The sequence below is a fragment of the Ambystoma mexicanum genome, chromosome 1q, assembly GCF_040938575.1.
Source record: "Ambystoma mexicanum isolate Mex_15411 chromosome 1q, UKY_AmexF1_1, whole genome shotgun sequence".
Classification (NCBI taxonomy): Eukaryota; Metazoa; Chordata; class Amphibia; order Caudata; family Ambystomatidae; genus Ambystoma; species Ambystoma mexicanum.
In genome coordinates, this window is record NC_090922.1 from 787,590,647 (window position 1) to 787,605,472 (window position 14,826).

Genomic DNA, 14,826 nt, shown 5'->3' on the forward strand with positions numbered 1-14,826 from the left:
GTGCAGTGAGACAGAGGAAAAATGCAGAGAAGATTCAGTTCAACTCATGACCATACTAGCAAAGAAAGGATGCAAAGTAGACAAAGAAAAATTACAATATTTTCAGGAAGAGGTCCTATATATAGGACAGTTAATCTCTCAAGAAGCGAGAAAGGTGACACCTGACCGAACCTAAAACAGTGACGGGAAATGCAGCAATTTTAAGGCCTATGTAATTACTGCAGGGTCTGGGGAATTCTCTCTATTGATGGTTCTTCGAAAATTGGACCAAACAACTGTTGAAAGGCATTCTGGATTAGCAGTAGTGAAGCTGAACCGTGATGGTGAATTTGAAGTAGTGACGAGTGCGAGATTGGCCTGTGTAGTAACATGCTATAACATTGTTTCACAGGCCAACCCACTGCTGTTATTCTGCTATAATCTGTTTTATACGTATTTAGAGGTGGGACAATGTGTGCCTATTAGATAAGGGTCATCCAGTGATATTACTAATACGTATTTGATGTATAGGTACATATGTTCCCTTAACCAATCCCTCCCTTCAATAGGTTTGACAGTTTGCCACGTAGGATGACTCATAGCTGACATACATTGAGGTATAAAACCTTTGTGTAATCAAAATTGAAGTGTGAGTGCGTGGACTACAGTTTGTTGTTTGCCAGATTTCCCTACTTTATTTGAGCTGACAATAAAGTAGTACTTTGCCATATTCTTTGAGCCTGTTTGGTTATTTGGGTCTGAGATCATTATTGGTAATTCCATCTAGCACAAGAGATGCTTCAAGGTGCTAGAGCACAGAGTATCCAAAATAGGGATGTGATACACAGGCGTGGACTTCATCCACATAGGATTTAGGAGCAATGCAATCGCCAATTTCTTCAGCTGGTATATAAAGTCTTTTAAGAGGATTACAACAGTGAGAAGTATGGCACTATCTCCTTAATGACCATGGATTTATTTTATTTATTTATTTTATTGGGCATTTGTAAGGTGCTTATACAGCAAGACATTGTATATCTAATCGCCCACAGGGCAAAGGGAGGGAACATGGTACAAAGGCAATAGAATACAATAATGAACAGGATAGAGGTGGTCCTACGAGGCAGGGAAGTGTTGAGGAGATTCCCCCGGCGGGGGCAAAGTGCCATGGGGTGAGTTGTTGGGTACTGGTAAAGTGCTAGGCAGGGGTTGCATAGAAAGACTGGTCATCTGCTGATACAAAGTGCAGTCCTGTGAGGGAACACAGACCAGTGGGTGCCCAAGGGCAAGTGCTAGTAGCGGGAGGGGCTGCAGGTGATTGACAGGACCTCCATGACCCAGGAGGACACATAAGGGCCAAGGCCACCAATCTCAGCGACTGAGGGGTTTAGCACAGGAGGGCAAGGTGGAAGGAGGAGGTGAAGAGGAAAGTCTTAAGGTGCTTCAGGAATTTTAGGAGATCCGGCTCAAGATGGAGAGGGAAGGGGAGGGTGTTCCAAAGGAGGGAGCTAGCTGCTGAAAGAGATCGGCCTCCAGCTCGCTGCTTGGAAAAGCGCTTGACACACAGAGAATTGGAGCCAGAAGAACGTAAGGACCTGGAAGGAGAGTATTTGGTGAGAGCAGATTGCAGATATCATGGTCCCTGGCCCAAGACAGCCTTATGGATGATGCAGAGGGATTTTAATTTGATTGTTGCAGCAACTGGGAGCCAATGGAGAGATTTTAGGGCTCAAGAGATACGGTCCCTGGGCTTGAGGCCAAGAATAAATCTCACAGCCCTATTCTGGATAAGCTGGAGGGGGCGGAGAGAGGAAGAGGGTAGATTAAGGAAGACACTGTTGCAGTCGTTCAGCATAGAGAGTACCACGGATCTAAAGAAATTGAGCTTAATTTACCATGGATGGTAAATTCATGTTGACTGTGGTGGTAGAGACACTAAATATTGTGTTTTCAGTGCTTAATATTATCAGCACAGGCCACATGCTAGAAAGGCCTTATGGAGATAATATGAGAGTATTCATATATGCATTAATATATGCATTATAGTAGGAGAAAATAGTAAGTCAAAGTTCACAGTGTTGCTATTGAAGAAAGTGGTTGAGAGGAGAAGGGAGACTGTTTAGCATGATATAGAGATTTAGAATCAGCAGGCCCCTTTATGGAAATGGTGAAGCATTTATGTCATTATTCTACTGCTATGTCAGTCTCCTTATTGCAGGAGTGTCTGCTATCGCCCACCCTTATCATATGTCACTGCAACTGGAGATACCTGTGGATGGCCAGGCACAATGGACTACGCTATCCCTCCCGTTATGGTATCAGTGTATGGGTAACCTCTTGGGCAGCATTGCATCCATGGTCAGGAGGACTGGATCCTTAGCTAGAGACATGAAGTGGCCATCCACCATACTTCACTGCAGGCACCAAGGAGGTCCTTTTTGAGGTTAAATCTTTTTTACCAAAGACCCTTTGATGGTGCTGAAAGGAGCCTTTTGCAGGTGAGTCATTTAGATGCAAGTCATTTAGAGGCATAGGTCAATACCCTCTTCTTTGACTTTAGGACTCTGTTCCGGTTCCAGGTTCCGGAGCACTCCTGTAAAAGTAGGACATCTGTTTTCTAACTTTACAGACTCACCTCAATTCCTCTTTTGATCCAGAGCACAGATCAGAAAACCAGAGTCTCATCCCTCGCTAGAGGCCTGGCTATTCCTTCTCAACAATGAGGGTGGAAATGTAATTGATGATGTTACTTCTCTACAGCCGAGAAATTGGTGAGATCCAGTGTGCTGTTTCCATGAGATGCATCTGCACCTTGAAGACAGTTGCCCTTCTTCCAAGCACATCATTCTCCCTTTATTTATCTTTCATTGTTTCAAACAGAGAAAACTCTCTCCCTACAGGGTGATGGTCCTCTCCAAGGAATTTTGATGCTTTTCTGGTTAAGGTGCGAATAAGGCCTAGGATCCTAGGTGGCCCTGGGTTACCACGCCTTGTGTCCACCACCACTGGAGCAAAAGAGATAATGCTGGCTGCCATGCATATACACAAGGACCAGCATTAAAATGAACATTCTGCCAGCTTTATACATATGTAAAAACCAGGCTTAATCTATGGGGTGTTAAACCTCCCTACATGCATATCGGCGGAGACGCTGCTGGTTTTCCTGCACAGGGTGGGGAAAAACATTGACCGGTGGTTATACTCTGTGCTCCCACTCCATCTAAGAAATGCATCCAAACCGAGAAGGATGGAAAAATTATGCCTTAATCCAAGAGTTTCTTCTGCCCCTTGGGCAATACATGTGTCCTTTCCTCTGTTCCTTGCACCATATTCCTGTTCAACTCTAGCATTAGCAAAGCTGCAAGTTGGATTCTTGTATAGACATTAAAGAGGGCTTTGTCGGGCACTGCCACAATATGCCCTGTTGCTAGCCCCGTTTTCCAGCTAGTGCTCTCTTGTGAATAGGTAGAACCATCATGGCAGTGCCTGGTATATGCCTATCCCGCGCCTACACAAAAATCAACACTGTTGGCTTGTGCCAATGCTTGTCTTTTACTATGTCTTATAACGATATGCCACTTCTACTTTTATTTCGCCACGCCTATCTCTTTTTCTCTTCACTCTGAAACCATGCATGACCTGTAACCAACAACATAGGGATGAGAAAGAAAAAACACATCACACCCCACGTATGAACAAATGAGTGACATGTGTACTTGTAGAGAATGCATCACCCTGAAGCCTGTGCTGTTTCTGGCCCTCACCCTTTCTTTGTTTTTTGAGCATCTGCCTTAAGGTAAAACTGCTATACCTTGTCTTCTTTTCTTGCAGAGCCGCCTCCAGTAGTGCAGGTGCCCAACAATGTCACAGTGACTCCCGGAGAGCGGGCAGTCTTGACTTGCTTGACTCAGAGCACGGTCCGCTACAATCTCACCTGGTACCGGAACAACCTGGATCTGAAGCTAACGGATCCGCCAAGGATAAAAATGATGAGCAACCTGTCCTTGGAGATCAAAGCTGTGAAGCTCAGCGATGCCGGACAGTACACCTGCCTCGCCTCCAATGAAGGCGGGAGTACGTTGGCTTCCATCTTCCTCACAGTGCAAGGTATGTTCACTGCCATCATGCATTGCTCTAAAACATAAGTACTCCAGAAGCACATAGAATTTAAAACATGTCACATTTAACGCAATACCCACCGAAGGTGTGCCAGCTTACAAAGGCAGCTTTCTTGCACTTCGAGATCGAAATTCCCACATTTACACCCTTCTTCTCTGCTATGGTAGTGTGGTAAATATGTGCTAATAGATCACTATGTTTCTATCGCATATGTACATATTCTCCCAGTATGCAGATCTGGCTTCCGTGTATCGACATACGTGTGGGTTTACCATTCAAAACGGCACAGGCCAAGGAGTAGGTTTTCATTGACACAGTAGGACCACTACATATCCTAAAACAACAGCTCCCTCTAGCGGTGACAACAGGCGAAGCTATGCAAATTACTATTGTCTCTATGTATCCTAAGGCAACAGCTCCCTCTAGCGGTGACAACAGGCGAAGCTATGCAAATTACTATTGTCTCTATGTATCCTAAGGCAACAGCTCCCTCTAGCGGTGACAACAGGCGAAGCTATGCAAATTGGCATTGTCTCTATGTATCCTAAGGCAACAGCTCCCCTTAGTGGTGTCAACAGGCGAAGCGTTGCGAATTGGCATTGGGCTTCATTACGAGTTAATAAGGGCATGGCAACCCCCAAACCCGGGTTACGCAAAAGGAGAATTACCGGGCCTTTCCGACCTTGGAGGGCCCGGTAATTCCCTTTCGCGTGACCCAGACCCAGTACATCCCCATTCCCATTTGCGCCCCCAGGCGTCCAGAGCGGCACCTGCGAGCAGACTCAGAATGTTGTGGCATGGCAACAACGACGCCGGTAGCACTACCGGCGCCGTTGTTGCTTTACTGCAACACTCCTAATGAGGCCCATTGACTCTATGTATCCTAAGGCAACAGCTCCCTCTAGCCGTGACAATAGGCGAAGCTACTGCATCGGACGAATATCCAGGGACAAACATCCATCTGGCTTTTATTATATTGTTAAATTTGTGAGGCCTTATTCCATTTCAAATTTATGCTGCATTTCTGGTGTGGCGAAGAGTGCTGTTGGTGCAAAAATGGTAGAATCTGTCATTGATTCGCCACATCCTGCATGATGTCTGGTGTTGCACACTGTCAGCAGAGTATGTGGAGGCTCTGCACATGCACAGTTATTCCTGGTCTTGAGTCCCTTCAGTCCCATGTTTTTAGGGGCAGTGTGTACTTGCTGCAGTTACCATCCCCCATCACTTCTCTAGACCCGCAGCCATCATCCACTGGGTTCTGAGGGGCTGGTACAGGGACACTGTGGAAACTCTCTCTTTGCTCTTAGTGCATCAACAGGGAGCTGGTGATGTTGTGCAAGCAGTAAGAGGATAGGGCGGCGGAATAACAGCAGCACTGCTGCCTGAACAGCCAAGCCAATCACATGCTGCCAGAGTCAGCTCCACCCACAGCTCCTAAGACCTGTCCTACCCATGTCAAGGGAATAAGGCTACCAATCCAGGCTAAGGGCTCTGTACACAGTGGCAAACCCACACATGTCTCTCTGCCGTATCCTTCACCAGCTGTTGATGGCATGCGTTTAGGAGGCTCCCTAAGTCCCGGGAAGCTTGGGAGGGAGCAGAATGGGAATTTAATGGGAACATTGTGGCAGCACCTGGGTATTTGAGGCTGTACCTTACATGTGATGACTATATGAGGAATTTGAGGCATTGACTGCATAAGATAGTATTGATAGAGCATTTGAGGCCGCTCTTGACATATGATAGCAACACCCAGACATGTGAAATTATATATTACTTATAATAACTATACAGTCATAGGAGTTATTGACTGACATCTAGTTAATTGTTGTTGCTTGTTAACCTACACTTGGCATATGATGGTAGCACCTGCACATGTGAGAGTTTACCATACATGTGATAACTATAACAAGCATATGAGGCATTAACTGGCATAGGAGGTCAATACTGGCACCTTTGAGACTGCACTTGGCCTGTGATGGTAGAACCTAGGCATGTGAGCATGAAACTGCCATATGATGGTTATGACTTACATATGGTGCCTATGACAGACATCTGATGAATTAATTGGCTTACAGTTCCAATGAAGGGTATTGAAGGTTGCACTTGGCATATGATCTCAACGCCTCAATAGAAGAGCCTCTACCATACATATGATGACTATGGGCCTCATTACGAGGCGGGCGGAATGGGTTTAACGGTGCCAGTAAAGGTGCCGGTGCCCGTAAACCCATTCCGCCCTATTACGAGGTTCCCTTGCGGGACCCTCTCAGAACGTCTGGTCAGACCAGACGTCCTTTGCGGGTCCCGCAAGGGGACCAGGGAGCTAATAACGGGCCCATTTTTAATGGGCCCATTATAAGCTCCCTCCCCATCCCATTGAGCCCTATGGGGGCTGAAATGGGGATGGGTTCCTTCAATGAGGAATTACCGGGTCCTCCAAGGTTGGAATGGCCTAGTAATTTCTCATTGAAGGAACCCGGTCCTGGAACCCGTTATGGAGACAGCCATGCCCTTATTAAGGGCATGGCTGCCCCCATACTCGTAATGAGGCCCTATATATTGCATGTGAGGGTATACATGTCCTTTTAGGGCAATTAAATATCATTTTGATTGCTTAAGTAACTATTTCTTTGTTTTTTATTCTTACTCTTTTTAGATTTGAGATCTGAGCTGTCAGATGCTATTGTGGGCTAAGTTGATATCGTTGAATGTAAAAACCATCTGATGTCACTTTTTGTGATATCATTGGCTGTATGATATCACTTTCAGGACCTCTGGTTTTTTTGTGAACCAACGTCATTTTCATTATTTTTTAATAGTTCAAAAAGACAAGGGCCTCATTATACATTGGCCGGTGCAGTAATAACGTGCCGGTATTAACGTATAACGGCATGATACCGCACTGGCCAACTGAAGGTTTGCCAGTGGTGTGGAGGAATTATCTCGTGCTAGGAGCTGGAGGTAGTTCAGACACCCTACTGGCAAAAATGGCCTGTATTACCGGTGCCGGTAATACAGGCACATCCCCATGAATGGGTTACATCATCACCCCGGCACTCGGAATCCGGCGGTAATTCTGCCGGACTGAGTGCTAGAAACGGTGTTACCATTTGCCCAGTATCCTGGTGGATTTACCGCCAGGATACTGGCAAACTCATAATAAGGCTGAAGGGCCTAATTCACAGAAGCGTTTTATAATGACAAAACCCCATTGGAAAATGCTCTGTGATTAAGGGCCAAAAACCTGAAATGAACATGATTTTTCAGTTTTGGCCAACTTCCACCTATAGGCTAAAACTATTGGCATAGGAAGAGAAGCTAGAAGGAAGAAGGCAAGTGAGTGGGACACAAAGCGTATAAATGCTGTTTGGCTATATCCACACCTAGTGAGGGGGTCTGCAACCTTTAGCTGTCCAGATATGTTGTACTACAACACCTATCAGCCCTAGTCAAAGGTTGCTGACCTCTGACCTAGGGCATGCCTATGTGCATTCTAAAGGCAATGGGCCTCATTACGGGTCCGGCAGTAACCCTGCCGTTGCTACCGGTGGGTTGCCACCAGACCCATAAACATTATGAGTCCGGTGGCCAGGAAGTCAGGTGACGGTATATTTGGTAATCCCCATTCCCATAGAGTCCTACTCTATGGGAGTGGGGACACGGAAGCACTGTCACCGTTGCTGCTGTGAAGGGTTTGCCTACCGTGACCGCTGCGCCCGGCAGAGTCAGACCTGTCGGGCACAGTGTCTTCGGCAGGCAAACATGTAGTTTGCCAGTCCGAAATCAAGGCTGCCGTGAGCTTACCGGTACCCTTGTTTCCGGACCAGCAACAATGTTATGAGGCCCAATGTCTTATTCAGCCCAATTGCCACCCACCTGACCCCATACCACTCTCACAAATATCTCCTTTCATTGCAATCTACGCGCTGCTATGGTGCCTCCATTAACATTTCTAGGACGTCTTGAGAAAGGTAATGGGTTAATTGCAGCTGTAAATCAGCTCCTTAGGTAATAGAAATGTCTTAACCTAGTGTGTCTTCAGCCATTTGATTTATAAGCCGTGTCTTGTTACAACTATCCATGGGTGAACTGGGAACCAAAAGAGGCCCATGAAATAATTTTCAAAGTGCCCCCATGTTACACATTTTCAACAGGCCCAACCCTTTTCCTATGGAAAATTTTGGAAAGACCACACAAAAGAGGCCCAGGGTGCAGAGGCCTACCGGGAAATCTCCAGAGTTCTCTATAGGCCAGTCCACCCTCCAATGTCTATTAATGGCAAACATGGCTTGCTACGGATTAATTATAAAGTTACTCATCAAGCCTTGGCTGCTGTACAAATCAAGGTGATGTTATCCTCCAGCACATGAAAGTAGTACTTTCCAGATGGCAGTGTTATTTGTTCTGCACATCTCACTGCATGACTTTCAATTGCATATTCTTAGCAAAACTGTAATATACCTATAGAGTTTCTCTCTTCCTCGTACTCTGAGAATTCAGTGTTGAAGTCTTTAAACAAATATCCAGAGTTTAGTCAAGGACAGAAGCACCAACAGTATAACCTCAGTGCTAAGTGCTTGTGGAAAATGAATCATCCAGTCTTCCCCCTGGTGCATGCAGCCCCTGGCTGAATGTGTGAGCTTGGTCTCTGCTCACAGACATCCTGTTTAAGGGTTAACGTTAAGCGGAGCTGTGGCACAGCTTTAAACGTCTCTGCTTCTTTCCTAATTTTTACAGAGTTCTAAATGTGCAGGTACGTCTTAAATTGCTGCAATGCCAAACCACCTCATTGTGTAGACCGGAAATACTTAGCAACTGGTGATAAGAGCTGCAAAGAGGACACCTCTGAGCTACTACTGGCTTTTAATTCGACATCACCACCTGTTCTGGGATTCGAGGTTTAGTGTCCTCATGATGGGTATGTGCCTAAATAAAAAAATGTCCATCTTGTATTGAGTCAAGTAGGGAGGCAGCCACTTAAGAACATCAGTGGTAACTGATTATTCATAGGCCCCATGTTCTTATCAGTGTTCATAGCTCCTGGCTAAATGTGTGTGTTCTTGCTGTATGCTTGTAGACATCCTGGCAATCGGATGACTCCATACTTGTTACTTTTATGTACAGCTTTTAACTTTAACTATAGAGCTGATATGTTCCCATTTTGCTCACACTGCCTGTAGTGTGACTGTTATAATGATCAGTTTATTATTATCATTATTATTATTATTGTATTTATTGAGCGCGGACGTAGCTCCGAGAACCAACGGAGCACTTTACAGAGATATACAACAGTACAGATGCATAACGGAGCACTTTTCAGAGGTAAAAACAGAACAGGAATAAAGCAGGGGTAGGATACAGAGGGACACAGAGGAGAGGTACAGCTGTACAGGGTGGCGGGGAAGAGAGAGGCGGACGGCGTCCAGCGAGTCAGGTGGCGCGTGGGGGGAACATGATGGCCTAGGTGTTGAGGAGAGACTCCTTGAAGAGGTGGGTCTTGAGTTCTTTTCTGAATTGTAGGAGCGTGGGGGCGAGTCTGATGCTGACGGGGAGGTGGTTTCAGTTTGTGTATATTACATGGAAATGGTAGGGCATAGCAAGTCTGTTTCACTGTTTCTGAGTTTCCAAGTGCAGGTAACTAGTCAAATCTGTATACAGCCTACAGTTCAATGCAATAAACTTAAAACACGTTTGCCCTATGCACGTATTCTGGCTGGAAAGTCCTTATTCATGGCAGAGAGTTTTAGCATTTCGCATCCATGAACCTAATTTGATTGTATACCTGCGGTTTTAAGGTTTATTCATTTACTGTATGGTTACATTTGGAAAAAAGCCCCCATTTTACAGAAGAAGGTGGGAATTTGAATATCATCTGGTAGAATTGCTGGTGAGCCTTATTCACCATGAGTCGCGGGTTCGGCGTGCATCCTGTAAATCATCACTGAATCGCTCGGTCGGATATGCTTCCATTATTTATTTGGCAACATTTTGCCTTTTTACATGGGACCATTGTTTGTGGTCCAGTGATTACACTGGTACTTGAATGTCCTTGTTGTTATCTCTTTGGCACACATAACAGGCTTCCATGCTTGTGCTTCTGGGAAATCTAATTTAAGAGTTGATCATTTTCCCAACAGAAGTGAATGTTTCTCCAGCACTTATATATTTTGTTTCTGATTAGATTTGTTTTTGTTCTCAGATACCAGAAGTGTCTTTGCTATCTCCATAGGAAGTCCGTTTCTCCACTGGAAACTTGTGGCACCCCGGCGCAGAGCCACAGAATCCAACTGTGCACATCAACCCTAAGACCCCAGACTGTAGCCAACACAGAAAGGATATTTGTTTCACACAGGATATCATCGGAGTTAGCATAGAATCTCACCTACAAACTGATTAATAGGTACTAAATGAAGAAATCGATTTGTAAAAATCGATTTCTTCAAAGACTGTTTTAGAAAGACCGCCGGTAGACTGCTCAGAGCGGTCTTTCTAAATTGAACTGTCAGCCCCTGTGACGCACACGAGTGCATGCAGGGGCTGACAGGCACACCGGATCCAGAAGAGGGAAGCCGCTGGGGCCCCGTTAAGTGTTTTGTTTTTGTGTGTGTGTGTCTGTGTGTGGGAGTAATGTTTCGGGAGGGGGCACGGAGCGGGTAACTGTAAGTGTGTGCGTGTTTGAATGCGTGCACGTCTGTGATGAGAAAGGCTTTTGGCGGACAAGGGTGGAGGAGACTAAGGTAAGGGTGAAACCCCCCGATTGACAAAACACTTGCCAGTGTAGTTGGGATCAGGGGTAAGTGAGTCGGGGGAAGGAAGGGGTTATGGGTTGGGTATCAAATAATGTGATATTACTGAATCTTGAGGACCGCACTAAATCAACTGAGAGCAATCTGTATTTTTGATGTTCGGGCTTCAATATGCGGTAATATCACATAGAGACGATTAATAGGCCACGCAGAGGTTACAAGATAATGGTGATGGAGTGATCCCGGGCAGGACTCCAAAGGTGCCAGAGGTGCCTTGAGGTGCCTTAGTGGTGATGGTGGAGGTGGTGCTGCAATTCTCTATTAATATGTAGGGTGTTTTCTTGCTAAGAAACTGACTTCAGCTCTGCAGTCTTTAGGCTCGGACTGTCCTATAGAACAACCGAGCAATGCCCACAGTGCAGGACCAACTTGCTCATGTCAGACAGTTTTATTTTTGTTGGGTCAAAGTTGGCCAGTTTGATGAGTTACTTCGCTCTGTAGCTGGTAGTTTTGACAAGTGATACAAAAGAAATATTACATAAAGTACACAACTTGCAACACATTTTACCAAAAATCCCCTTTTGGGTACTTATCAAACAGTGGGCCTCATTACGACAGTGGCGGCCACAGAATGAACGGTGCCAGTAAGGCACTGGCACCGTTCATACTGGGCCGCCACATTACGAGTCCTGCTCGCGGGTGCCACTCTGCACGCCTGGCCAGACCGTATTGAACGGTACCGCTGCTACCATCCTCCCCATTCCCATTGATCCCTATGAAAATGTCGGAATGGCCCGGTTATTCCCCTTTCTCGGGACCCGGTTCCGGACCCGAGCTTGGGGGTAGCCATGCCCTTTTTAAGGGCATGGCTACCTCCAACCTCGTAATGAGACCCAGTGTGTCATAAAAGGTACTTAGTGCCATTTGCAACTTGTGGCCAACTTTTCATTGGTGTCGGAGCCAATCTTATGTCCGACTGCGACCCCGCTAGGGTGGGCAGAGGAATACGCATCTTTGTCGCATTAGGAGAGTGCTCCTTCTCTATGAAGCGTGTTGACCTTCCTGATGCCGAGTCTAAGGGTGTCTGTTTTCCATTTGCCAGAGGAATGCATGTCTTGGTCTTGTTCTGAGCAGTAGCAGCCAAAGAGATGGTTTGCATTTCCTCGCGCATCCTGAATCACTCTAGTCTGGACTGGGCACTGTTGCTGATTTCCTTGGAGTAACACTGGCTATTTTCAGCCATCATCACTGATGAGGTTTGTCTCCTTAAATCGAGATGCATATAGAAGGAGTTATTCGTCAAACAGTTATTGTGTAGTTTTTGAAAGTATTAATTCAGGTTTCTTAATGCTGGGGAAGACTATTTCTCCGTTTATTTTTTGTAAGTTAGTTGATCCCCACTATCCATTCTTTCTGTTGGGTTTTATCATGGCCACCACTGAGACACAGGCATTCTTGCTGCCATTCTACCGCCTCTGGTATCCCTTCAGACTTACAGATATTAAAGAATGTTCAGGACCTGCTGACCGAGGCGATATTCACGAGGCGGCGGGGTGACCCTGTCGGTAACAGGCCGCATCCCAAGTTAAGGAGCCCAGTGTGGCAAGGGGCCCTTAACGTGGGCGGCTGTGCCGTTACCTACCGGTTCGGCACGCCGCCTCGTGTAATATCGCCATTAGCAACCTTGTAGTTACCTACGCAGGGTTAAAACAAAAAAGAAAGAAATGTACCTTTATCCCCGCGTCCCGACGCCGCACGGTGCTGGCACAATCAGCTGAAAGGTTTGCTTTTTACTTGCTTGCTGCATCCTTGAGATCTGCCACTATTGACTTGAGTAAGCTGCATATAAAATACGACAGCCCTTAAAGTGATCTTAGGGCAGGACACCTGAGGCGATGGGCGGCCCAGTTACTGAAGTAGATTAAAGTAAAGCAAGGCCTCTTTTCTTTTTTACTGGTCTACCCGGCGACTCCTTTACTGATGACTTTTTCCGTTTAGTTGTTAGCCCTATTCTTGTTGCGTCTCAAGAGAGTATAATGGCGAAAAGCCAAAAACCGCTCCAAAAGACAAGTCTGCTGATACTCAATGAGACCATGCGCCAAGATTTGTCAGCATCACCACAGATAGTGTCTGCCCCTTGGATGACACGTGTTTCGGCATTCAGCCTTTTTCAAATCCGGGCATATTTCCTTGTTTATCTTTTCAAACCACAAATGGGTGTATCATTCGCCTTCTACGGTCCCACTAATTTTTCATATTTTAATGGGTTAGATCCCAGTATCTCCCCATCACTGATCATATGCGTCGGCTCCACCTGGTTGCCACCCTTGGCTTTCTGAATTAAATAGTAGTCCCAGTATTATCCCTGACGTCACAAAATATATATTTTTTTCAGTCTCCACTCTTTATTATTGGTGAAAGTGAACGGACAGCTGACTAGTAGTGGCCCGACCCTCTAATGCTGGCGTGAATGCTTCGCCGGATCAGACAAAAGGGTTCATGGGCCATTCCTCTGAAAGATCGCACAGCTGTGTGTTGCGTGCACTGCAGGGTGTGTGTATGGGGCTGGGGAGTAGTTCAGTAAGGGAGCTCTTTGATTGTGTGTCGATGTGTGTGTGTGTGTGTGTGTGTGTGTGTGTGTGTGTGTGTGTGTGTGTGTGTGTGTGTGTGTGTGTGTGTGTGTGTGTGTGTGTGTGTGTGTGTGTGTGTGTGTGTGTGTGTGTGTGTGCATGTGTGTGTGTGTGTGTGTGTATGTGTGTGTGTGAGTTTATTGAGAGCATGACATTTAGCCCTCAAATGAATAGGTTTTCTTGCAGCCCTCATGTCTTGAGTACCTTCCTGTAGGGCAAATATAAGTTAGCGTGCCTCTCCAGAATGCGCACAGCGAAGAGTAGAGCATAGTCCATCAGAGTGCTACATGGTCAAACACACGCTCTGTGTGTTCTAATCTTAGAGACGACCTACCTGCATCCTCACTCGCAGGTGGTGGGTTGACTAGGTCAGTAAGTAAGAAAAAAGTCCTTGCTTTGTACTTTGAGTCCTCACTAGTAAAACAACCCCTTACTTGAGCTGTGAGAATCATGGAGAGATACAATGCTGGACTGCATGAGCCTGTGTGTATGAACGCACGCATGTGTGTGCTTGTGCATGTGTGCCACTGACCCGAGGCATCTTTTCAAAATACCCTCAAATAAGGCGCCTTCCTTGATGGGAACCCTGCTCCATTCATCGGATGTCAATACGCTTCCCCCAGACTCTGCAGCACCATGGCAGCCACTCTTTGGGGTGCAGGGGTGCATTGCCTAAATGTTGCAGAGAAACATGGTATGCACAGATTTGTGCTGCACATTTGGGCAAATCTTTTTTTTTCCTTATTCCTTAAAAGCATATTCCGGGACATTAACATGTATCCAGGGTCCTTCGGTTGTGTGAATGACAGCATTTGGCTACCTATGTTGCATGTACATTGGGTATGGCACACTGTCTGTGGCCGGGCGGTGGCCTGCTGGTGCCACCATCCCTCTACCTCCATGTTAATGGGGAAGGCGGGGCGGGGTAGGGTTGAAATCCTGAATTCAGACCTGCAGAATCCACTGCTCATTATTTTCATGCACTTTTTGTATATTTGTTTGTTTTACCCCCCCCCCATGTCCCCATGACCCCACGTCATGCAGATTTGTGCTCATGAAGGACTCAAGCAAAACTCTGCCCGCACCCCCCCCCCCTCTACACTGAACCCTACACAATGACACTCATTACAACCCTGGCGCTAAACCATGGCGCTATTAGCACCATGGTTGGTGCCGGTGTTGTAACGAGTCCGCCATGGTGGAATGGGGAAATACCGCCCCATTCCAAGGTTGGCGGGACGGTATTTCCCGATTTCACCATGGCCTTTCCCCATTCCCATTTTCGCTCATTAGGGCTCAATGGGACTGGGGAAGGCGGTAAGTAATTAGCACCGAGGTCCCTTTGC

General features: G+C 46.2%; 1 protein-coding gene across 2 annotated transcripts in view; it reads left to right on the forward strand.

Moving 5' to 3' along the window:
* HMCN1 (hemicentin 1) overlaps positions 1 to 14,826 on the forward strand; it is a 1,785,366-nt gene that overhangs the window by 441,700 nt on the left and 1,328,840 nt on the right. For both annotated transcript variants that reach the window (XM_069641364.1, XM_069641365.1), the window contains exon 11: positions 3,811 to 4,086. In XM_069641364.1, coding sequence (XP_069497465.1) covers positions 3,811 to 4,086 — 276 coding nt within the window. The remainder of the gene's footprint in view (positions 1 to 3,810; positions 4,087 to 14,826) is intronic.